The following is a 26,251-nucleotide window of genomic DNA, read 5'->3' as shown; positions in this document are numbered from 1 at the left end:
ACAGGGGTTTTAAGGGGCCACTTCACCTTGAATGGTCCCTTGGTTTAGCATCAATAGTTAACACATATCAGGGGTAGCCGTGTTAGTCTGTATCCACAAAAACAACAAGGAGTCCGGTGGCATCTTAAAGACTAACAGATTTATTTGGGCATAAGCTTTCATGGGTAAAAAACCTCACTTCTTCAAAAGCAGTCTTTAAAGTACCACCAGACTCGTTGTTTTAGTTAACACATATTCTATCTGTTCAATCTTGGTATTTAGCTGTGACACTCTTAGTACCTTTCCCAGATCTGAAGAAGACTTTTTATAGCTCAAAAGCTTGTCTCTTTCACCAACAGGAGTTGGTTCAATAAAATATTATTTACCTCCAATAAAATATATTACCTCACCTTGTCTCGCTAATATCCTGGAACCAACATGTCTACAACAACAGTGCATACCTCTCATTACGTGACATTTAACTAGTGAGAAGTGAAATTTATAGGTTTTTTTTGAGGGGGGCGGAGAGGGGACTTAAACCCCTTTGTGAAAAGAAATGTAGCTCTTGAAAAAGGAGTTTATGAACAATTTAATGTTATATAGAAGTCATGGTGACCGTGTCTCCTCTTACAACTTTACACAGTAGCTTGGATTTCTTCTTGGGGCCGGGAGATCTTTGTGTAACTGGACAACTGGGGAGGGAATATGGGGGGAAAGGGGAAAGAGAAAGTCAAAGCTAGTGTGTAGGCCAAGACGTGGGTGCATTGGTAGAGCTGTATTGGAAGCTTCCTTTCCCTGTGCCTGATGCTAACCAGTGCTCTTGATGCCTCATTCAGTAAGTTCACCTGTTTTTAGTAAGGCTTTTTTTTAAGGCTACGTCTACACTGCTTACCACTGGCGATGGCATGTAGGGTAGGCGTAGCTACATGCCGCAGTGATGTGTGTAGCTCCACATCGCAGTGAAAGGCTCTCGCAGAGGGGGAGGCAGCAGGGAAAGGCTCCAGCAGCAGAGAGCTGCTGGAGCCTTTCCCTGCTGTGTCCCCCTGCCAGAGCCTTTCCCTGCTGCTGGCACGACACTGCTAAAAATAACAGTGTAGACAGGGGAGGCATTGCTTGGGCATGTAGAGACCCATGTAGGGTACATACTCACAGGGTTTAGGTGTGACTTTACTCACCTGAGCAGTGCCTCATCATCTACACAGCTATTATACATATGCTAGGGGGGAGAACTGTATATGTACTCTACATGCCACTGTGAGGAGTGTGCAGTGTAGACGTATCCTAAGAAGTAATATGCATTTTTGAACTCTCTAATCTAAGGAATCTTGGCTTCTAAGCTGTTTGCCTCGAGTTCAGAACTTTGTTAACAGAAGAGAACAAGGGCTAAGACCCTATGGTTGGGACTCGGGAGACTTGGGTTCAGTTCTGGCTCTACCACAGACTTCCTGTGTGATCTTGGGCAAGTCACTTAGGTGGACTTGTCAAAAACAAAAATGGTCATTAGGTCCCTAAATCCCATTGAAAGTCAATAGAATTTAAGTGCTTCACTATTTATACCTCTGAAAGTCTCCCCCTTTGTCTGTGCCTGGATTCCCATGTGTAAAATAGATAACACTAACCTTTCCCCCACCCTTTTGCCTGTCTTGTTTATTTAGATCAGGAGTGGGCAAACTTTTTGGTCTGAGGGCCACATTGGGGTTCCGAAACTGTATGGAGGGCCGGGTAGGGAAGGTTCTGCCTCCCCAAACAGGCTGGCCCCCACCAGCTATCCGCCCACTTCCCGCCCCCCTCAGAACCTCCCACCCATCCAACCCCCCCTGCTCCTTGTTCCCTGACTGCCCCCTTCCGGGACCTCCTGCCCCAACTGTTCCCCCCGGGACCCCACCCCCTATCCAACCCCCCTGTTCCCTGTCCTCTGACTACCCCTCCAGGACCTCTGCCCCATCCAACCACCCCCTGCTCCCTGTCCCCTGACTGCCTCCTGGGACCCCCTGCCCCTTATTCAACCCCCTCCTCCCCTGGCTCTCCCTTCTTATCATGCCTCTCAGAGCAGCAGGATTGGCAGCCCCCCCACCCAGCTGGAGCCAGCCGTACCGCCACGCTGCCCAGCAGGAGCTTGCAGCCACGCCGCCCAGAGCGCTGGTGGCGTGGCGAGATGAGGCTGCAGGGGAGGGGGAACAGCAGGGGAGGGGTGGGGGTTAGCCTCCCCGGCCGGGAGCTCAAGGGCCGTGCAGGACGGTCCCGCGGGCCGGATGTGGCCTGCGGGCCATAGTTTGCCCACCTCTGATTTAGATTGTAAGCTCTTCAGCACAGGGATAGTCTCTTACTATGCTTATGTCCAGTACCTAGCACACTGGGACCCCACTCTCTTTTGAGGCCTCTTGGTGCTAGTATGCTGCAAATGATGAGACAAATCAGCAAGGCCTCTCACTGTTCCCCTCCTTTCTTTTCCTCTCAGTCCAGAACAGCTGCCATCTTTGTGAAGATTGCATCTGGGTTGTGCGGCTGTTAGGCACATCCCATTTAGTCCCACAGACTGTGGCCTTCTCACAGGAGTTGGATGAGGGCAGGATTCATGGCAAATCAATTTGCTGACCTCTGAAATAATTAAGCCAGTAGTATCGACCTCAAGCCTATTTTTAAATGAATAAACATATTTTTCTTTCCCATATTTCTCAGCTTGCTGTGAATGAGCCTCTCTAAAAATAACAGAGGAGGAATGATCTAGGCTGTTTTCTCTCTTTGAGAAATAGCTATTAAGAAAATACACTTTCCTTCTGTATGCTTGCTACTTCCCCTCTTCTTTCTATTTGTTCTTCTCAGCATGTTCTTTGTTCTCCCCAAGGGAAGGAGAGATATAATATTTTCTTGTTTCGTTTGGCTCTCCAGATGATCTTTGCCTGCTTTACTAGACTACAGCCTAGAAAACAGAGTCTTGTTGTTTTTTGCCCAGCAGCATTATTTTTCTTAATGAGAAATGTAATGTGTCTGAAGTGCACAGGACTGATAACAGATAGAGAGATCCAAGCCTTCTGAGAGTTGATGGCCCAGCTATCATCAGGGTGATTGGAGTGCAGGTGTTTCCCACACAGATGTTGTGCAAAAAGTGCCCCTTTAGCCATGATGTATCATGCACACATTCCACTCGTCCTGTGAAGTAAGGCAACATTTGAATGGTGGCCATCTTGCTAAGAGCGTGTGTGTTTTCTAATGGCATAGGAGCTATTAGTTAATATGAGGCTATAAGGGACAATAGGAGACTGTCCAATAGAACTAGAATGGTCACTGTCTGTGTCACTTTGGATGCAGTACTGATGGCAGTAGGTGTGATCAGAATTTGTCCTCCAATGTGCCCTAAGACTGAGATTTTAAAGTCAGTTGGGTGTGCCATGATGTAGTGTGAGAATCCAAGTGTGGGTTCTAAAATCAGTACCTGCAGATGCAGGATCACTTTGAAGTCAGCACACGCAGAGAAGAGGTGATGGCATGGCAAGGTGATTCAGAAGGGACCTCCAGGTGGTTGATGATTGTAATGGTGCTCCAGAAGGATCCATGATCAGCTCTTCCTTGCTGTGGAATTGGATTGACAGCCCGGGAAATTGAAATCCTTTATTTATAGAACAAGTATAGCACAGAGAAGAGTAGTTAAAAATTTACCCCACCCCATTCCCTTCATCAACTATGATCCATAGGACCCTCCTCTGGTGAGAAGATCACTGAGTCTCCATTCCATGCTCATTCAGCCCTTGCTCTCTATTCTGAGATTGCTCTCAAAGGGAAGGCAAATGGGATGGTGATTTTAGTGGTGTGTAGATATCTGTTCGTTAGGAGTTGGACTGATATCACCAACTTGTTACATATAGGCTACTGAACAGGGATTGCCAGTAACTGGCAACTTTTTTGACAGTGCAGGAGAGATGGAGGTGTAGGGTAGGCACGGCCAGGGTTCTGGCAATTTGTGGAGGAGGAACTTCTCCTGGGCCGGGTGCTGTACTTGGGAGGATTTTGGTCATTGTGTGATTAAAAGGTGAGCAGGAGGGCCAAACTGTTCCCCCAGTAGGTATCATTAGTCTAATAGCTAGAATGGGAGACTGGCAATCAGGACACCTGGGTCCTATTCCCCACTCTGACACTGACTCGCTGGGTGACCTGGAGTATGTACGTTAATCCCCGTGCCTCAGTTTCCCCATTTAGAAATTGGGAATCATCATACAGTTCTTTGCAAAGTACTTTGAACCAATAAGGTACCTCTTATGACAGATGTTATATATTAATGATAATACTTAGCATTTACATAAAAGTGTATCTTGTGTAAGGGTGGGATAGGGCAGGGATAGCTATTCCCTCCTCCACCTTTCCTACCTTCCCCACCCCCATCCCCATTAGTATGCCCTCGATATGGCTTTCCGTCTTCTACTCACACCCTTCAACTCACCATCCCTACCTTGGTTGAAAACTGGACCCAGCTGCTTCTATGCTGGGCTTGACGCCTCTCTGCTGCCACGTGTGCGGCCCCCTCACTGAAGCCTGCTTCATTATTACACTAGGGAGACTAGGGGGCAGTCTGTGAGACAGCTTAGGCCCTCGCACTGAAGTAAACAGGGAGGAGTTGCAAGCAAAACTGTAAAAATTCCAACCTGCTTGTTTGCAGATAATTCCTGAGGAGAAAAGAAGAGCTGAATTTGCTGACTAAATTATTGGTTGTAAACTGGCTAGACTCGACCATCCTGAGTTGAATTTGAACGACAGGCAAAATAATCCGTATACTGCGTTAAATACAATGTGTTCGTTCGTTCATTCTTACAGACCAAACTACAGCAAGAAATGAGAATCATAAATGAGTTTTTGTGTTTGCATGTATCTATGGGAGCCTCTTTAGTTATTAAAATGCTCTGGATACAGATTAACTTCTTTTTCTTAATATATCATCGTTTCACTTCCCTTGAACTGCACACTGTTTGGGGGAGACAGTGAAAGGTTGCCTGGCTTTTCTGTAAGTCTTGTAAGTAAGTCTGTGTTCTCTGCTGAACAGCTGTTGGATAACTTCTTACAGTAGTACCCCTCAGAGGGCCGTATAACTCACAACCCTGCGCTTCCTATAGAAACGGTACCATTTCTCCCATGGGGGAAGCACAGTCCGGTCACAAACTATGGTAAATTAGGATACTAGGCCTCTCTACCATGACAAGTAATAGATCTTTGTCTTTAAATTGCTGGCCTAAAAATGTGGGGGTTTTACTTATGTTGGGTGGCTCCCATTTAAACAGAAGAGATTATGAAAAGATGAATGTAGCGAAGAAATAGAAATACCACACAAGAGGAAGGTTAACCTGGAGAAACGTAATAAAAGGGACTATCCTCAATTAGCTGTGAATCCATGAGTTTCTTTTCTCTCAAACTGTTATTTAGTAAAATATGACAAGAATATTCATTTCCCCCCAATAATAATCCTAACTATCGCTATATAATAATACTAGATGAATATAAAGCTATATGGCAGACGTAAATGGTTATTTATTTGGAAATAATAGATTATTGTTCAGAAGTTTTTAACTTAATAGGGTATTGAAGAACAATACAGGTAGGGAAATATCCTCTTGGTTTTGAGAACAAAGCCCTGATCCTATAGCGACTTATGCACATGCTTGATTTTAACTTTCATCCTTAAAGTTAAGCATGTGCCTAGTAGGAAAGCTCATGTGGTCTTCCTTGACCTTCAGGTCCCCTCATCCCTTTTCTTTTCTTTGTAAACATAGATGATAAGAGTTAGCAGATTATTACTAGGAATCCGGTGGCACCTTAAAGACAGACTAACATGGCTACCTCCTGATACATGACAGATTATTACTGTGACTCTTGGAACTGATTTTTCCCAAAGTGCTTTCCCATATCCCCACTTTTTTAGTTCCCAGAAAAAGTTAGGAAGAAAGTATTAATAAACATACAGTTTGGGGAAACAGAAAGGAGCCATCAGGGGAGCAGTTGTTTTGGGGTGAAAGAAAGCAATGATACACTGATCCTCCCTTACAACCATTGTTCTTGAATGCAGGTTGAGAGCACAAAGGCAGCTCTTCTTTGCATAAAAGCAATTTTAGCCTTTTAGTATTTTTAATCCCTGGGTACATCAGTGGATTTTCTCCATCCATTCCCTCCTATGCCCCTCCCTTCTTTGTAACTGGATTCATCATTACAAACAATAAGAGAGAATGGCTGGAAACTTCATTGCCAGGTGCTAATGACAGCTGTGATTTCAAATAATGAGTCAGTTGAAGAGTACTGCCCCAGAAACAGGGACTCTATTACAAGCATCTATATCCAGTGCAGATACATTAGGTTCAAATAAACATATTATGATTCAGGTTTATTATGTGTTAAAGTAAATTTGAGATTTGTTAAAAAATACTAGAATTGCATCTCAGGGGACCAAGGTCCCCTCTCTACTAAATAATACAGGCAACAGAATTGCAAGCTATCCCTACTACCTTGCCAATGTGCCTAACCTTTTATCTGGAGAAAATCATGTCTAGGAAGGAATGAAAGGGGAGCTCAGTTTTCATAGCCATTTGTTCTTCGGTGTCTCTGCAGAGACTTCAAACTAGTAGTGGGAAGAATTGGAGAAGTTCATTGTTTTGTCATGGATAAAAATTCAGACAATTGTTTGTACCTCTCAGGGTTTTATCATGGTGAGATCAGTCTTTCATCATGAGATTTTCAGTACTTCCTGGCTGAAGCGTGGTCTGAAACGCTGTACCAAGTGAGGCTACAAACATTCTTTGTGAATGCAAATGCCAGGGCTCAGGAGAAAAGTCTGAGTGTTAACAAACATATTTATTCTGTGGTATCTGGTTAGACTGGTGCAGATGAGGTAGAAACAGACCTATATTTTTTCTACATCTGAAGCAGATAAAGAATCTCAATTCACTGTCTGAGAAGCCAGCAGGAGCCATTGGATCAGATTCAGGAAACGATAGCTCCCTCCCCAAAGCTATGTAGGGTAAAGAGAAGACACTGTGGTCTTATTCTTACTTGGAGGCAATACTGTTTTTTTTCCCTCCTCACCCCACCCTGCCCCCACCCTTCCTCTGTCACTTGTTTATTGTTGTGATAAAAACACCTCTTAGGTGGTCTACACCAGCAATGCCATTGTTGTTAGCAGCAGTGGAACTGCACCATTGTCCAGTCAACAGTGGGAGAATTTCTGAAAATGTTCAGGGTAGAAATGTTTAATGCAGATACAGCCTAGTAGTGGAAAGGGATTAGATTTAGATTGGACAGAGGTTCTAGCAATTCTTTTTTGTTTGGTTGGGTGCGCTTTTTTCTTTTTTAATCAGTGTTTTCTTCCCATTCTTTTACAGTCTGTCTTTAGTGATAATGTATTGTGTTCTGTTATGATGCATCGAGTACAGTATGTAACAAGCAGCTGTGAGTAAGTAGATGATGGACTGGGTCTTTAATTAGTTCTCAGCAAGTGTTTTAATTGGTGATGACAATGGATAAAAGGTTTTTAATTGGTTCCTTTAAATACCAATGAACTTGACAGCTTAATCTTTTTAAATGTTTCAGAGAGGTGGAGAGATACTGAACTGCCAAAGAGAATGGAAACCTGATATGATTTATTTACAAAAAACGTATTTCAGCCAACAGAGGCATCTTAGGGAAGGCTATGGGTGCTAAAATGGTTTTCCACCTCCTTTATAGATACTACATCGGTCGGCGAATGTACGTGTTGGTGTCCAAGCCAGAGATGATCAAACATATCTTAGTGAAGGACTTCAGCAACTTCACCAACAGAATGGTAAGTTTGGTAGAAAGACTCTACCGCATACTGTAAATTCAACACTTGGGAGGCCATGTGGCTCATGTAGATTTTGATGGTGTTTCCTGAAAAAGAAGCTTCAGATCTGGCACTGAGTGTTTCAGGAAAACCAGCTATAGAGAGAAGAATGGATGAACTGCTGAATAAAACTAACGGAATGCAAATCTGACCACACACGTCAGCCAAATGACTCCATTATTTTCCAGGGCACTTTGAGGGCTTGAAGAGAAGCTGTTTAAGAGGGAAATAATCGTTTTGTGGTAAAGGCACTGGACTGAGACGCAGGAGAGCAGGTCACTTCACACTCTGACACTGGCTTCTTGTGTCCAATCACTTAATCTCTCTGTGCCCCAGTTACAAATGGGGATAATACTCTGTGACATTCCCCAGGGTGGAACCTGAACTGCTGTGTCCCTTAGCTCTCCAGCCTGGGATGCTTTTTACACTGCTTTACTGGTGAACAGCAAACCCCTCTAAGCTTTGCTCATTCGCAGCCACCAGCATGTAAAGTCGCTCCCTGCTGAATACATGCATGTTATGCCCAGCCATCCATGAACTACATACAGGATGACACCCACATATCCCTCAGCCCCAGCCTTCGTTCCCAGAAATGTGGGTCTTGTACTGTTCAGGACCCTCCTGGGCAGTGTAAGCTCATAGATAGTCCATCATTCCAACAATGGGCAATGAATTTGCACCAGGCTTGTTGACTTAAGTAGAGATTCCGAAGCGTTTCAACCAAAATACATTGGTTTAGATAAAACAAGTTTATTAACTAGAGAAAGATCGATCTTAAGTGATTATAGATGCAAATAAGTCAGGATAGGTTACAAAAGAAATAAAAGGATAAACATGCAAGCTAACTCCGAAACTTTACCAAGGCTAATAGGTTTAAAAGCAAAAGGTTTGTCTCACCATGAGCTGCAATACATTTAATCTGCGTCCCTTTCCAGCCTGGGACCACTTTCCCCCTTTGTTCAGTTCTTTGAGAGTCGTTGTTGTCATGAGCAGAGAGATGGAAGGAGGAGAAAGGTGGCTAGGGACATTTTCCCTCCTTCATATACATATTTCAGTAACAATCATCTAGCAAAATCTCATAATTTTACATGCAGTGTTGTCACACACATTGCAACAGGATAATAATATTCTGCAGACTATGAGTTTTCAGATGATATCTCACAAGGCATACTTAATACTAAATATATCATATCCTTACAAGAGTGGTGAATGTGGGGATTAATTTTCCTGAATGTCCCCATGTAGACAAACCCCCATACTCATCCACATCTATCTGAAACTGGCTGTTTCTGTCTTCCCTATTTCTTCTTATACAATTTCACCCAAAAAGCTTCCTTTCCTCTTTAGCTAACACTTGATTCTCTCAGTGAAGTGTTTTCTGATGCTGTGTATTAAGGATTCTATATAAAAATAAATAGTATTGAATTGTATGTAAGGCAGGTCATTTGGGTTTATTCAAATGTGACTTTGTATGTGTGAATAATGGTTGCAGAGGGACAAAAGCACTTTCCAAGTAATAGAAGCCTTTTTTCGTTGCCTGTACAGAGGTTATTTTAAAGCTTTTAAGAGAGTGCTTCTGTTTATACTTAGAAAATTACGGAAAGCAAGGTCCTTCTCTATTTTTATTAACAGTTTCTAATTGCTAGTGTAGAATTTAAAATACAAAAAATAATATTACTCTGGGTTATTTCCCCCCTAAATATTATGCTGATGAAATTGAGAGACTAAAGCATTGGCTTTTGAGTAAGCACTATGCACAAAGCTTTGCTAATGCAGCTCAGTCCTGACATAGAACATTCCTGCTGTTCCAGTCTCAGGCCTCTTCAGCTGAGGCTGTCAGTCTTGTAGTGGTTTTCTGATGCAATTGAACGGGGAGTAGGACAAAATCACCAAGCATATTTTTCACACGTCACCAAAACCAGAAGGCAAGTCCACCACAGGCAAAATCTTAGTAGATTAACCCAGCATGCCACAAAGGCAGTGGTGGCTATGACATGTTACCAAAACCTCTCTGCAAGACCTTGTCTACAATTGTCTATGCCTACACTCACTGCAGCATGTTGCTTTACACATGCCAGTGAATAGCTCCATCAGCAGCGGGGTAGCAGCAGTGAAAGGCTCTGGCAGTGGGGAGCTGCCTTTCTCCACCTGAGCCTTTCCCCACCGCCAGTGTTTCACTGTAGAGGGAAAGGCTCTGGGAGCAGGACATCTACACTGCTTAAAAATAGCCATGTAGATGCGGGAGCTCCCCACTGCCAGAGCCTTTCCCTACTGCAGGTAGATTTCAGAACCTTTCCCTGACGCAGGGAGCTGCCAGAACAGTGAAAGACTCCAGCAGTGGGGGAAGGTTCCAATAGCTCCCTGCTTCCAGAACCGTTCCCTGCTGCCTTCTCCTGCCAGAACCTTTCACTGCCATGTGTAGCTACACACTGCAGTGAGTGTGGATGCAGCCTGCCTTTCACTGCAGCATATAGTTACATGCAGCCACATCTAACACTGATGCCACTATAAAAAAGTGTTGTATAAGATTGTGCACATGGAGTTGGTATTTTCCAGGCTGTATTTCTCTGTCTTCTTGGACCTTGAATCCAAAGTATATGAAGAAGCAGCTTTTGTTTTCACCCATGTCTCTTTCCTCATGCCACGCTGCTACAGTTGAGGTCAGTAGGGGGTCCCTGTAAATTGGAAGTACAGAAGGGTCTCTTGGTGTGACACAGCCTGGCTTTGTTATCCTTCCTGATATAATGCAAAGCTCATTCTTTCTTTCCTTTGGTGTTGGCTGGGATGGAGTTATTCATTGGAATGATAAGGGTGTTTTGAGGACAGATCTCATCATTTTTTAGGGGCACTGGCAATGGATTTAAGTCAGGGGTAGGCAACCTATGGCACGTGTGCCGAAGGCAGCACGCAAGCTGATTTTCAGTGGCACTCAGACTGCCTGGGTCCTGGCCACCATTCCGGGGGCTCTGCATTTTAATTTAATTTTAAATGAAGCTTCTTAAACATTTTAAAAGCCTTATTTACTTTACATACAACAATAGTTTAGTTATATATTATAGCCTTATAGAGACCTTCTAAAAATGTTAAAATGTATTACTGGCACGTGAAACCTTAAATTAGAGTGAATAAATGAAGACTCGGCACACCACTTCTGAAAGGTTGCCGACCCCTGATTTAAGTAGTTTAATGTGATATATTTTATTATTATTATTTGTAATATTGTAGCAGTTGGTGCCCCTGTTGTATTAATTTAGATGGACTATATGGGTCAAAGGTGTTAACATAACCCAGTCACTGTCCAACATTAAACAGTGTTAAACAAGGTCTGGAATGTGGTATACAAGGCCTTAGCCTGCTTAGTACCATGGCAAACACACCATTACATTTTTAACCTGTTATTAAAGATACTGAAAATAAGGAAAAACAATTAAAAATGTGAAGTATTAAGTAAGGCGTTCTTTTTAACAACATCCCTTGTTCCCTTTCCCTTTAGCTGGAGAGAATTTTAGAAGGAAAAAAACCCCTTTGTTTGATGGTTTCTTAGATGGTATCAAAGATGGCAGTAACTGTCCTTTGGGGAAAAGAGAAGAAGTTAGTTGAAATGGACTGGAGCTGTTGTTGTCACAGCTGTTTTGTTAAAGTAAGATCCTATTTCATCTCAGGTGGCGTTTGGGATTCAGTTGAAGCTGGTAGATAGAGATGGTGATGTTATCTCTGGCCCCTCTCTGGCCTGATTTGGTCAGAGCATCTCTCAGGATTAGGATGACAATGGCCCAGAGTCCCAGGAAATGATTGGGCTGACAGCCACGATGGTGAAGTAGCTTCCATCTGTTCTTTCTCTGTGTCTGTTTTTTCCTCTATTTTCCCCACCAAAGTTTCTTTCTTTAAGGATCCAAATAGGGAGTGATGGGTGGAATAGCCAATCCCCTCATTATTTTGTCCACCAGTTAAGCCTAATATTTGACAAACCAATTTTGGTTTATTAATCTCTGGACCCATATTTTCTTGTTTACCAACCCTGATTTTAACTGTCCTTGAGTTATATTAGTAAGCATTTCTTGTTTAGACTAAGTCAGTTTTTCTGCCTCCTTTTTGTACCCTTTTCCATCAACTTTTGTTGTTCTAGATTATTGTAACATATTATGAACTTTTACTTTTTTGATACTTGAGCCCACAAGAAAAGTAAATTTGTGCTCCAGTTATGGGTCAGGACCCCACTGTGCTAGGTGCTGTATTTATTTAAATTGTGAATGTTAAGTTTTGTAAGGGATTCGCATAACTTGGAAGAGGTGCCTCCAGTATTACTTTGGGCATAGGCTTAGTGAGCCAAGGCTAGGGTAGAGTCCCTGGAGCTGCATTTCCACCAATCCCGTCACCCTAGTACTCCACATGTGTGATGCAGAGGGAGCTAAAGGCTGGACTAATAGCTGTAGACATGGCTGCACTACAGACCCATGCCCTGTGTCCAGGTCAGTGTGTAGATTTCATCTTCTGAGTTCACCCGCACTTCTCTTGCATCAAGCCTAATTACTTGGTGTGTACACAAGCAAAGTGGGTTTCGCCTTATATAAACTGAAGTCGAGCAATATTTATTTTGAGTGCTTGAGTTTCCCTTTGATGATATATGCATCTTCAAGGAAATCTCTTTTGAATGTTGTTGAAAGGAGCGTTTTAGGTCCCTCCTGCCCCCACCTTTCCTCTTGCCCTTTTCATGGTGTTTTTGAATTGCTGATTGGTAATTTTATGCTGTATTTGTTGAAGAAGCCTAGAGTGACTGTGGCTTCAAACTGCATTGAGGCTCACTGTCAGCATCCACTTTATAACAGGCAACCAAGTATAACAAACTAAGCATTATTTTCCTGCAGGGCTGGGGTACTTTTTATTCTTATCCATGTAATCACCAGGCAGGCAGTAATGACCTCATATTTTTCCACATAGACTTGATTAAGATGAGTGCTTCGGCCTTTTTTTTTAAATTTTGTACTGTTAATGAATACAGTGTTCATCTTTGAAATACACCGTCTTTTCCCTACAGTTATAGTTACAGCAGGAGAGGAAAAAGTGAGAATTAGTGCATAGAACTTGTGCTAAGAAAGTAAGAAATTGATTTGAATTTAATTTTTTCATGAAACCTCAATAAGAATTGTAGCTGGGGACTCTGCTGTAGTAAATGACATCTTTTTCTCACAACCATTACAGGTAATCGCTTGGATTGAGTTTTCCTTATAAGAGCACTAACATGGTACTTGAACCTTTATAGCTGCACAGCATTACTGTGTTCTCTGGGAGATGGGGTTATAATGTCTGTTGAATCATTTTAAGCAGGATAATGATGCATAATGTGTTTGGAATATGTTTTCAGTTTCCACGTTGAAAATTTTCTTAGGAATTAATACTTGCAAATCATTAAAGTGTAAGTTTTAAAAGGACAATCCGGATGTTCGTATTTAGCTGTTAAAAGAGAGATCCAGAGGTTACCTGGTCTATAATTTGAATGACAAATTGTATCCAAGATACTGCAGGCCAGATCAGTCAGAGAGAATGCAGATTGGTATGCCCCACAGCAAGGGTAAATACTGGATAATCTATGTTTATCTGACTGCTGGAGCAAACATTCTAAAAGGATTAATGCTGTTAGCAAATGGTAAAACTAATGATCGGTCCAGTCCAGAACCTCAAATCTGAATCCCTACAAATTTGGGGAAGGTTACAATTGAAGTCCATGAATCCAAATCTACTCTTACAGCTTTGGTTCTGAGTTTGAGCTATAACATTCCCATTCAGGTGCCTTTCCCTTTCTATTATGGTTGCTGACAATGAAAAAGCAAGAACTATGATCCCCTCCCCTCCAAGAAGTTCATATAACAGGACAATACAAGCGACTTACAGCCTCATTCCCCACCCCCAAATAGTTTCCCCAATTCTTTCATTTTGTATTTGTTTATTCTCCCCACTCCTCCATGTGTTGAGGGATTTACTCATTTTGTCTATATAAATTAGATTGTAATATCTTTGCATTGGTCTCATCTTTATTCTTTAATCTGTAAAGCTGCAAGCCCACCCATGGCACTATGTAAATAATATATCATCAATAAACCACAAGGGGCCAATTTTCTGCGTCATGTTCAGCTGTGGACCAACACTGTAGAAGTCTTACAGGATCAGCTCAACTAGTGGCTTTTCTGCCGTATGGGGACAAAACATCACAGGAGCAGCTTGTGAGAGCTAGTACTGTCAAACTAGCTCAGGTTGAGCCTCAAATACCAATTTTGTGCAAGAACCTTGGCTGATGTAAATCAATATAGTTCTGTTAATTTCCCTAGAGCTACAGCAATTTATATCAGGTATAATATACCTATAGCCATAACCCTAATCCAGGTTCAAGTTCTGCTTCCCTAGTCCATCTCTATCAAACACATTTGTTTATGCTTTGAAAAAAAAATTAACACATCCCTGTGGAGGCTTGTGATTTTAAAAATTAAGAAATTAAATGTTGTTGTGTATAGTTGGGGGTGGGAATCATTAAGTGCCAGACAAAAAAGAAAGGGTTTCACCTCCACAATTAGGGGAATAATTAAATGGATTTGTACCACTTGGTAATATTTACTGGAAAATGAACCTGACTGGCTTCTGACAGTGCTAAATTTCCGGGACCTACAGCCAGGGCCGGCTCTAGGCACAGCAAAACAAGCTGGTGCTTGGGGCGGCACATTTTTAGGGGCGGCATGGCCGGCGCCAGAATGCCGCCCCTAAAAATGTGCCCCGGCCGCCCTAGCTCACCTCCCTGCTGCTGCCACGGCGCGCGAAACAGCTGATTCGCGCGCCGCTACTCGCCCTCCCTCCCAGGCTCTCAAACCTGGGAGGGAGGGGGAGCAGCGGCGCGCGAATCAGCTGTTTCGTGCACCGCGGCGGCTCGGGGTCTCCCCCTCCCTCCCAGGCTCTCAAACCTGGGAGGGAGGGGGAGATCCCGAGCGGCCGCGGCGCGGGCCGCTTCTCCCCCTCCCTCCTAGGCTTGAGAGCCTGGGGGGAGGAGGCAGGGCTGGGGATTTGGGGAAGGAGCGGAGTTGAGGCGGGGCCGGGGGTGGGATAATTAAATGGGGGGGGGCCCAAAATTGTTTTTGCTTTGGGCGGCAAAAATCCTAGAGCCGGCCCTGCATACAGCATATTGAAAGTCTTGGTTGGATTCGATTCAGTTTCATCAACAAAGAGGGAGCTCCATAGTACAACATGTAGGACCTGATTCAACACTGTCTTGGGCATGTAGCCAAGTAGGTATGAACAACAGAGTGTGGTAGCATTTTGCTCTCGTTTTGTACAAGGGTAAATGTTTGCACATGTTCTGTGTGTGTACAGCACCTAGCACAATGGAGTCCTGGTCTGTGACTGGGGCTCGTAAGTGCTACCACAATACAAATAATAAATAATATTAATACACAATGTTCAAGGATGTGGAGGATCAGGACCATAGTGAGGAAGAGACATTCTTTGCTAAATTAGACTGTTAATCAAGTTGCCAAAAAAAACCCACGTAGCACACACTATCTAATCTCTAACCCCTTCCCTTTCTGTTTACAAAATTTTCCTTCATTGTAATTATACATAATGATTAGGACTTGCACTTACTGTTGGGTCAGCTTCATCATCCATCACATTCTCGTGTGGAACTCTGAGATTGTTCCCAGGTTATTTTTGCAAAATACAATAACCCTAGTTTATAAATGGATGACTTATGTACTGTGTGAAAGACTGATGCGCACATATGCACTAGGGTTTGGAAACACTAGTCACAAATATTTTGAAGATGGCTAATACAGTATTTGGAAAATGATTCAAAGGATTAAAACATTGCAGAAGAAAACACTTTTTGTTCAACCGGTGAGAACACCATTTCTGTCACCTACCCCCCTTCAGCAGGGTGGATATTTACATAAACTGTAACAACTACATTCCTGAGCATATTCATATAATTAATTTGCAGTCCTACACCGAGGTTTAGAGGATATTTTTAGACTTATTTATCGTAATGTTTTTTGTTAGTTTGGTTCTTGCTTTTCTTTTTCTTTATCCAATTTTCCTTTGTGTTAATTCAGACACAAGGAGTGACTCTCATGAAGTTATGGGTTGCTTTGTGTCTCAAAATTAGCTGGGCAGCAGTGATTTTTAATGGATCTGAGCTGCCTATTTTGTAGAAAAACTGAAGATCCAGATTGTTCCCCCAGATTTTTCCCTTGACCATGGCTGCCTCACAGCACCATGCCAATTTCACAAAATATGCATCTTCTCATCATGATGTCAGTATGTGGTGATGCTGCATCTCACCTGAGACAACCTTATCAGTATTGACAGCAAGTGATGGCTTGAAACTGCAGCCATTTGTGATGCAGAATAACTGTGGGATTATTTTGCCTTGTTGGGCAAATTCAAATAAGTAGGAACTCTACTGCATATAAAGTAGTTATCAGTCATGCAGAGTGCTGAGTTGTGAGTTGAGGGTGCTCAGTTCCGCCAGAAATTGCTCACCACTTTGCAGGATTGAATGAAAAAAGCATCTTAGCTTTGACTTTATCGAGACTTACCTTGCGCTCAACTATTTGCTACATCCTACTAGATCATATGTCATCCTAAAATGTTGGGTTTCAAATCTCTTGCTGACATGCCAGCAGAGAACTTGGTCAATTGTGTAATAGCACTCAGAAACCCCAGTCAAACAATCTGGTATTTGAGGAGTTTTGCCTAAATCCCTTCAAGGCAGGTGAACTAGGTTTGTCCTAGCTTTGTGTCTCAATCTTGTAACTAGATGGGGCTGTTGAAACGACTTCCCTTAGTGTCTTTAACCTGAATCATTCTGTGGCTATTTTCTACGCTAATTACAAGGCCTTTGTAGTTGGGTCAATTAATTCTTGACTACTTTTCTACCTCCCTTTTTCAAATAACTCTTAATTTTTTGGTTACTTTTTTCTTTGCCCATTTTTCTTTGATAAGTTTTTGACAGAGTTTTTTGGGCTGTTAAATTCAGTTTGGTTTAACTGCTTTGAAATTGTACTTCATGCCAAATGTTTGCAATGGGCACTTTAGAAAATAATAAAATAAATATTAAATGCAATATTAATTTAATTTATTACATTTAATAATAAAATAACTATTACATTTTCTCTCAGATTGGATGGCTCTTCATGCACTCACAGTACATAATTACCTGCTTTTCCCCTCTACTTCAGTTCAGGGCATTTAACTAAAGCTGTCAAATGATTGCTGCTGTTGGCTGTAAAATAGATCGGACTTTGGCAGTGCTCAGAGATCCAGAAGCTGACTAGTTTTAGATTTCATGAGTTGTAGCCTCAGCAATATGGGACCCTTTTTTCTTTTTTATGGTTGACTGTAAGGAGACTGGATGATTTGTAGGCCTTTATTTTTGAGTCCGCATATCAAAGACAGTAGGATAAACTTTATGGGCCAGACTTTGATGCCGTGACTCATGCTGAATAGCACCATATCAAGTGAGTGGTCTCTTTGAGTTCAGTAGGACTAGTCATGGAGTAAGTTACTTTTCAACATGAGTAAGGGTATTAGAATCTGGCCCTAAATCTTTTTCTGCTTTATTCAAATTCTTAGACTGCTCTCATCTGCTTGGTATCTGGACATCTCTTCCTCTGTAAAGATTATAAAGCTGAAGTATAAATTAGATAAAGTATAAATTCTTTGCCCTTTGTGTGTGTGTGTGTGTGTGTGTGTGTGTGTATGTATGTGTAAAACCAATAGTTTGAAAAAACTAAAGGAAACAACGATATAAATACAATTAGGTACCAAGAAATCATTAGGGTTTGTTTTTTGTTTTAAAAGGTAAAGCTCTTTCTTTTCGGCTATTATAACCCAGCTGTCACTGGGTCAATACCTGATCCTAGGTAGATATGGGAACACCAGCTGGATTACATACTGTCCAGCACTAATGATAGTGGCTGACAATTAGTGTAAATCTCCCTCTCAGTGGTTGTACAAGGCAGTTTAGGAATGCTGAATGCAGCTGTATGCAATTACACTACTTTTGAAACTAAACCAACCTGTGAAACTTCTGTTCCTGGAAAATGGTCTAAATTAGTCAGTTTAAAAAAATGACAACAACGACAACAACAAACCCACACCTTCATATTTACCTAATTTATAGCGTATTGTGACACAATGCTGCTTAGATGAGAGGGGAAAAAAGAGAGAGCATAGCACAATGAAGTTGAGAAAGGTGGTTTTACTGCACTGCAGGTGCAGGAAGACACTAATTTGGGCACGCATTCACCTGCGTGTGCATGCGCACACACGCAAAATGTGAAGGGGAATGGGAACGGAAGGGAGAGACTGTCTCTCTTCACTGTCTCACTGGTTCTTTCTTCCCGTCATTTATCTTACAATCTGGGATTAACCTTTGGACTATTCTTTATCTACAGATTTTTTCCTGGCCTTTCTTTTGATCCTATCGTATTTTATTTTTAAATGGGTAAGAAAAGCAAGATCAGATTTTTATTAGGCCTCCTCCTCCTCCTTTTCCCAGATTTGCCTCCTGTTGAAAACTTGCCAATCATGGTTAAAGCCCACATTGAGCTTTTCTGCAACACAAGAGATATCATTAAGGCTTTAAACTAGCTAATGATAGAAATGTGCACTGCTTGAAGGCTTCTGCAATATTAACTACATCCAATTATGTTAGGTAAACGTATGAGTATAGGCAAAACAGGATGAAAGCATATCTTTCTATTCAGGCCAAAAGCAGTCTTCTGAGCCAATCTTTCATCAAATTCACATGGGCTATTTATTTATTATTTTTGTGGCAATTGATTTTTTTTATACTTATGTTTATAATTCTCTTTCAGCTCTAAAGACAAACAAGGGTTACACACAGGAAGGAGCTGTCTATTCCCAGGTCTCTGTTCCTGTTTAAAAGAGAACATTTTATTGCTGAGTAAACATGTGAAATCTTAAGCCGCAATAAGATCATAATTTTTTCTGTTTTAAATTCAGAACTGCTTCCTTATCTGATATGTAATCTTATTTTGTCTGGCTGTGTTAGAAGTGGCAGTGCTGTGTGGTGGTAGTGGGATATGTAGCAGCTATGGGTTTGATGTCAATAGCCTTTGATTTCTATTGCTTTTTGGAAAGAGGTCCACCTTCCCCTGCTTATTTGGGGGCAGGCTTCTCTTTTGTGAATATTGCTTTTAGGGGTTTTGCTTTTATTTATTTTTTCACTGAGTGATAAAAAATTAAAATGCAAGAGGAGGGAGCAGGATTTTCTCCAACATAGCACCATATACGTTTGGAGATTCTTCCCCTGTCTCATTCCTTCTTAGGGAAGATTTATAACTCCTCCTTCCCAGTAGACTAAATAACTTGCAGGAAAATGCAAAACCTCGTTTCCACACATGACTCTGCACAGTTACTGTGACTTCTGAAAATATTCTTTGTGAATAGCAGTTTGGTTAATTTGTTTATGATTGTTTCACCCTCTTTTCCACTCATGCCATACCATATACTATGTCATGTCCTTTTACTCTTGCCCTACTCATTGCATTCCTCTTAGAAGAGAGGTCTTCTTGACTTGAACTTGCTATAGTTCTTGATGTGGCAGGTGATACTTTAATTAAGATGGATTCAAAAATCTCAGGTGTACTGTAAATATCCTAAGGTGGGAGGTGTTTGGATCCCAAGTTTTGTGCAGGCACATTTCTACATTTGAAGTTCTTTCTTAATGATCGAACAGCTACAGAACCTTGAACTTCTTTCAGTGATATCTCATAGTACGGAGAGCTGATCTCTGTGTGCATAGAAGGCAGCCTAGGTTTCAGGTGTGCAGATGAGCACATGGTTTTTAATGCAGAACCTGTGTGTATGATGCAGCCACAGGAAACTTTTCAAACTGGTGCTTGTGTGACAGTGTGTCAAGTTCATTGCTGTGCATCTTTCTCCACTGAGAATTGTATGAAGGTCAACCACACATTCTGAGTGTGGGTTTGATCTACAGTATAGCCTGTAAATAAGAGTCTTGGTTGCCTTATTTTTTAAATTTGCAGAGGTGAGAACACCAAGCTCTTACGATGCAACTTCTTGAGCAGTTAGTTGTAGTGTATTCAATCAGTGCTTCCCAACCAATGGATACCAGTACTACTCAGGGGTATCTGTAGATTTCAGACTTTCATGACTGGTACTCTAGGTACCTTCTTCACATGTTAATGATAAGCCTCTGTGCTGATCCTCAGTGCACTGCTGGCTAAATTTTCATTTAATTGTTTGTGCTCTAACCCCAGGAGGTTGGTGCTGCAGTGTGGAAAAGGGCAAGCACACATAGTTGAATGAGAGGTAGCAGAGTAGGTCTCTAAACTGGTACAGTTGCCTGAAAATATTTGGAACCACTATATTAGATTCTGCCTAGGGCCCATAGGTACATTTTCTTCTCTTAGATTTATTTGCTGTACAATTAACTGGAGTAGATTGTTCAAAGTGTGTTATATGTTCTGTCCATACTAACTATTTCATTGTAATTTTGGTGGTGGTTGTGAATGTGCAACTGTTTTAGTAAAAGGACGTACTTGGATATTGTCTGCTTTGTTCGGTATTTCCTTCACTGTTTGATTAAACGTTCATTTGATAAACTAATCAGCCCCCAGAAGAGTAACTTTTCATGCTTTTACAATGAACGTTTACCTTTATATTCAGAACAAATGCTTCCAAAGTTTTAATTTAAGTAGCTTTTCAAGTAATGGTCTCATCACAAAAACAGCAAAAATGTTTGTTTTTATTTTTACTCATTCCTTCGGATAAAGAGCAAAAATAATCACCTGCTTCTATACTTATATTTGAATTTAAAAACTTGGAGATTCTCCCAGTTCTCAGGGTGACATCTTTATGTATCATGACACATACATGTGTCGGGGGGAGGGATAGCTCAGTGATTTGAGCATTGGCCTGCTAAACCAGAGTTGTAAGTTTAATCCTTGAGGGGGCCATTTAGGGCAAAAATCTGCCTGGGGGTTGGCCCTGCTTTGAGCAGGGGGTTGGACTAGATGACCTCCTGAGGTTCCTTCCAACCCTGATATTCTGTGATTCTATGTCTGTCTGGAGTGGCTCACAACTCAGACTGTCAAGAAGCAGGGCAGAGACCCCAACTGGTTGTGTGTTCTATAATTAGGTTTCACCAACTCAGTAACAAATGTGAACTCCTAAAGCTCTATCACAGTCTTACCATGGAGTCACAGCCCGTCCCCTTGGGCACTCCAGTCTATCTTGCCACTCAGGGAAGCTGGAAGTATTGATAGTTGGTTGCTATACACCAAAGATCACAAAATATTCAGGTTGTTCCCATTCCCAAGAGACCAGTCATTTATCCCAGGTCAATGTGTACCTTAGATCTCACACCAAAGACAATGCTTGTAGCCAATCCTGTAGTAGACTATCTAAGGATTTATTAACTAAGAAAAGATATAAGAGAGTTATTGCAAGGTTAAAGCAGGCAAACATACGTACACAAATGAGTTACAATCTATGGTTTTAAAAGGTGACAGAGTTGTAGTAATCTGTCAGCTCAGCATGTATTTTAGGGCTAACCCAGGTTTATTTTATTTAGTGTGTGCATAGTCGTCTAGTCAAGCGATGGCATCTTCAGTGGCGTGATGCAGTTCATAGATTCATAGATTCTAGGACTGGAAGGGACCTCGAGAGGTCATTGAGTCCAGTCCCCTGCCCTCATGGCAGGACCAAATACTGTCTAGACCATCCCTAATAGACATTTATCTAACCTACTCTTAAATATCACCAGAGATGGAGATTCCACAACCTCCCTAGGCAATTTATTCCAGTGTTTAACCACCCTGACAGCTAGGAACTTTTTCCTAATGTCCAACCTAAACCTCCCTTGCTGCAGTTTAAGCCCATTGCTTCTTGTTCTATCCTTAGAGGCTAAGGTGAACAAGTTTTCTCCCTCCTCCTTATGAAACCCTTTTAGATACCTGAAAACTGCTATCATGTCCCCTCTCAGTCTTCTCTTTTCCAAACTAAACAAACCTAATTCTTTCAGCCTTCCTTCATAGGTCATGTTCTCAAGACCTTTAATCATTCTTGTTGCTCTTCTCTGGACCCTCTCCAATTTCTCCACATCTTTCTTGAAATGCGGTGCCCAGAACTGGACACAATACTCCAGTTGAGGCCTAACCAGCGCAGAAGTGGAAGAATGACTTCTCGTGTCTTGCTCACAACACACCTGTTAATACATCCCAGAATCATGTTTGCTTTTTCTTGCAACAGCTCCTGCCCAACTCGCCCTGCTCCCTGTCCCCTGACTGCCCCGACCCCATCCACCACCACCCCGACAGACCCCCGGAACTCCCACGCCTACCCCGCCCCCCCAGAACCACCGCCCCCTCCAACCGCTCCCTGACCCTTATCCAACCCCTCCTTCCAGCCCCGGCCTGACCCCCTTACCATGCTGCTCAGGGCAGCATGTATGGCTACTGTGCGGCCCACTGGAGCTCACAGTCCCACCCCCTTACAATGCCGCTCAAAGTGGCAGGAACTTCAGAGCTGCCCAGGAGCGGTCCAGAGCGCTGGTGACAGTGGTGCGGCACGCAGAGGCTCTGTGAGAGGGGAGAAGGCGGGGGGCTCTTTTTCAGCTGGGAGCTCAGGCGGGCTGGACAGGACGGTCCTGCGGGCCGGAGTTTGCCCACCCCTTTAACGATCGGTTCTAAACCGGCTTCTAAATTTAACAACTGGTTCGCGTTGCAAACCGGCTCCAGCTCACCACTGGTCCTGCCCTTTGATGAGCACCTAACTCATGACACTTGAAAGAAAGAAGTCAGAGACTTATTCCATACTCTCCTCAGACTTCCTGTGCTGTGCCCAGAACTCCTTCTACTCTCTTTAACCTGCCGCTTTATATTCCACCATTTGTTCCCTCCTCTGCAGTGTTACACAAGTGTCCCTTACTGCTGTTTCTGTTGGTCTTTGAGCACTGCTGGTCACTGCTCATTTCCACTTTGATGCATCTGTTTCTGAAAACTCATTGACAGCTACTCATAGCTACCGTTCGGTTTTTCAAACATGCACACGCAGAAACAGATACACACAGATTGGAAACAGCTGATCCTGGACCCAAAAAAAGGATGTTGATCAATGTTAATTATTTATTCCTGTCAATCTATGGCAGCAGAAATGACTGCAGCAAGCACTATCCGTTCTAAAATAAATATGCTTTCTACAGAACCAGGGTCTCTCCCTCTTCCCCTCCACACCCCCATTTGAAAAAGGACTTGGGGCCATAAGCAGTCAAAACAAGAAGTGTCTCACACTGTTGTGGTCTGGTAGATTAATTGTAGATTTAAAATACAGGAGACTATTTTTCTTTCTTTCCCAGGCAATTGCAAAGGCCAGTTTCACCACTTCCTTTTTCCATTTTCAGTCTGCGCATTTAGATGAAGCTAAAACTGCACTCTGGCACTTTTAGTGCAGCTTTCCTAAGATAATTCTGAATAATTTGACAGTGGCTCAGAAAAATCCCAGTTTAACCAGTAGATGCTCTTCCTTTACGTTACTCTGGACCTGTCCCCAGAATTGTGTTTCATCAAAACTCCCCTTTATTGAAAGTAAAGCTGGTAGTGATGCCTATAGTTAAGATTGCTAACACTTTTCATTATTATAAGACCCGGTTTTAAGTTGCTGATGTCTTTGCCAAACTTCAAATGTTCAGGCTGAAATTTTCCATGCCAGGTGTCTGTCTCAGGCTGAATTTGTGTGGGAAGTTTCAGCTAAAACAGTTCAGCCATTTCCAAGAACAAGGCTTGGTAAAAATATGTTGTTTTGCCCATGTGAAACAAATTCTAGTGACCTTTCTTTGTACAGCTCTAGTGCCCCTATTCTTTGGAGCAGGGGCTTGAACTTTGATGGTGTCACTCTGCTGTTAGAGATGTGCCTTTTGCTATCTCAATGAAAATTTGCCCAAATTATAAACCTTTGAAAAATCTTAGTTCACAAATGCGGAGGAGGGAAGAACATGTATAGAGAGAAGGGATGATGGAGGCTGGAGCACTGGGGAACATAGTACTGGCAACTCCAGATGTTCAGAAATCATGAGTTAGACTCACCAAAATCAGGAGATTGGCTTTAAAATCATGAGATTATGTAAAAAATGATAGATTTGGTGTTCCTTGTATTTGCCTTCTGCTTTTTGAGCTTTTAGGGTGCACTGGGGTCACGTTTTGAAGCTTTTCCCACAGCCACGAGGGCTAGAAACTTGCTTTTTCTTTAAGAATGAAGGCTGAAATCATCACATATCCACTTGACTCCAGGAGCTGGGGCTTTAAAGAAAATAATAATTATCATGAGACTCATGAAAAAATCATAAGAGTTGGCAGCACTGGGAATAGAAAATGGAGGTAAGAGGGGCAGGAGCTTGGGATGGGGGAGAATAGGAGCCACAGAAGAGAAGATAACCTAGGCAGGAGCTGGGGCAGAGGGCAGGAGCCAGGCAGCAGGGAGTAGGAGCTGGGGAAGTTAAGGTCAGAGGAGGGGAAAGAGCAGGAATTGAGGAGGGAGGGAAGGAGCAGAAGGGGACAGGGAGAGGCTGGTGTAGGGGACGAGGCCGAAGTGTCTATGATCACTAGAGCACACTCCCCTCTGGAATGTGGAATTGAATGCATTATTCCTGATTCGCACCATTCTTCTGCTATCTAGCAAATAGCTGTGAAACCCACTGGTGACGTGTGTCTCTGTCTCCCTCTAGTCACAGGTTCACATAGAAGAAAACAGCCTTTTACTGCTACCATTTACTCAGTTAGCTCAAGTGATAGAGCAGTGTTTCACAGACCCACCAGTGGGTTGCGGGAAGGTTCTACATGGGTTGCCATGTCCAGGACCAGATTAACCCATTCCTGGGCCTTAGCCTCGGCAAACATACACTTCTACCAGCTCTCCATGGCAGGGCCAAACCTGAGTGGTGCTGTGCGCCAGATTGCAGCACATGGAGTTGGGCCCAGCCCTATGAGATAGGAGCCACTACTGCATGGTGAGTGCCGGCTCACTCTCCAAAACCGCCCTCCCTCTCCCAGGCCTCCCCTCTGCATGGGGCTGGAATTAGGATGTAGTGCTGCTGCAGAGGGTACATATTTGTAAATGATGGATGATAAAAGAAGACAAAATGCAGGTGGTGGCTCACCTTAGTAAGAAGTTTGGGAATCACTGTAATAGAGGACTGTACTCTGGACCTAAAAATCCTGACTCTGCTGATGACCCATGTAGGAGATCAATGTGGTTTCATATGGTGACTATTTTTAAAAGTTCTTTAAAAAATCTAAGAAATTACATTTAAAAACGATGTGAAAGGAATGTTAAAGTTGCAAAGTCAAGATGACATCCTATGGGAGAAGTAGAATGTGATCATATATATGCACAAGGGGTCCAAAGGCATTGCCTTAATACTGGCATTTCCTGACTTTTGAGTCATTGACTTTGCCACTTTAATATTCTTTTAAACATAGTGTTTGTGGGGTCCTAGTTCTTTTTTTTTTGTTTTATTTTATTTAGCTGTAATGGGAATATAGGGCATGGTGTATTGCCGGTACCAAGGATTCAAAAATCATGAATAAGACCTTCAAACATAGATTGGTTTTAAAATTGTAAGATTAACAGTAACAGTAATGCATCAAAACTGGCCTTTATGTTGTCTCAGTTATGAGCTGGGTGAAGCCTTGTTATGGGTTGAGTTAAAACCCCACTGAGATTGGTAGGTGCGAACTCACCCTTCAGTTATAACTAAGCATAACCCCGCTGTGGAAGCAGAGAAAGAACTGACAGGAAGGGGATGCAATGCATGACAGTTCTTTCTCTGCTTCCACACCGCCAAAGACTAAACGTGTGTTTGAACCAGCCCGGGAGCTTTTAGCGGAGTATTGCATTGTGGGAGGGGAGAAGAGTGATCGCACAGAAACTGAGGTGAGACGAGAATAGACCGAGTGAGAGAGCGAGCCTGACGGAGCCGCTGAGGAGAGGTTTTTGGGTCAGACTTGCAGGCTGAAAAGGGTGCTTTTGGTGGTGTGAGCAAAATAAGCTGTTTCCTGCTATTTGATTCCTTCTGGGTTCAGACACACAGGACTTTGTACACAGGGGCGGCTCTAGGCACCAGCAAAGCAAGCACGTGCTTGGGGCAGCCCATTTGCAGGGGCGGCAGGGATCCAGCATGGGAGCTGAGAACCAACAGGGAGCCCTGGGAGCTGTAGTTCCTTGGTTAGCTCCCTGCCTATAGAGCCAGCCCTGGAGCAGGGAAAGAACTACATTTCCCAGCATTCCCTTGGCCACTACCAACAGGAAAGAGGGGGAGGGAGGGAGGTAGCAGAGACCTCATGCTGCAGTGAATGGAGAGCTGCACTGTGAAGGGTAGGGATACCATATTTTAACATTCAAAAAATACGACAC

The 26,251-nt window shown here is 42.7% G+C and overlaps 1 protein-coding gene across 10 annotated transcripts in view; it reads left to right on the top strand.

The window, feature by feature from the left end:
* The window catches only part of TBXAS1 (thromboxane A synthase 1), a 340,570-nt gene that overhangs the window by 149,134 nt on the left and 165,185 nt on the right, over positions 1–26,251 (top strand). For 9 of the 10 annotated variants that reach the window (XM_008171140.4, XM_042851580.2, XM_065565466.1 and 6 more), the window contains one exon: positions 7,678–7,774. The exons of the other annotated variant lie outside the window; for it this stretch is intronic. In XM_008171140.4, coding sequence (XP_008169362.2) covers positions 7,678–7,774 — 97 coding nt within the window. The remainder of the gene's footprint in view (positions 1–7,677; positions 7,775–26,251) is intronic. 10 annotated transcript variants of the gene reach the window in all.

This window comes from Chrysemys picta, chromosome 1 (assembly GCF_011386835.1).
Source record: "Chrysemys picta bellii isolate R12L10 chromosome 1, ASM1138683v2, whole genome shotgun sequence".
Classification (NCBI taxonomy): domain Eukaryota; kingdom Metazoa; phylum Chordata; order Testudines; family Emydidae; genus Chrysemys; species Chrysemys picta.
Note: the sequence above shows the minus strand (reverse complement) of the source record. Positions and strands in the feature narration are given on the sequence as shown.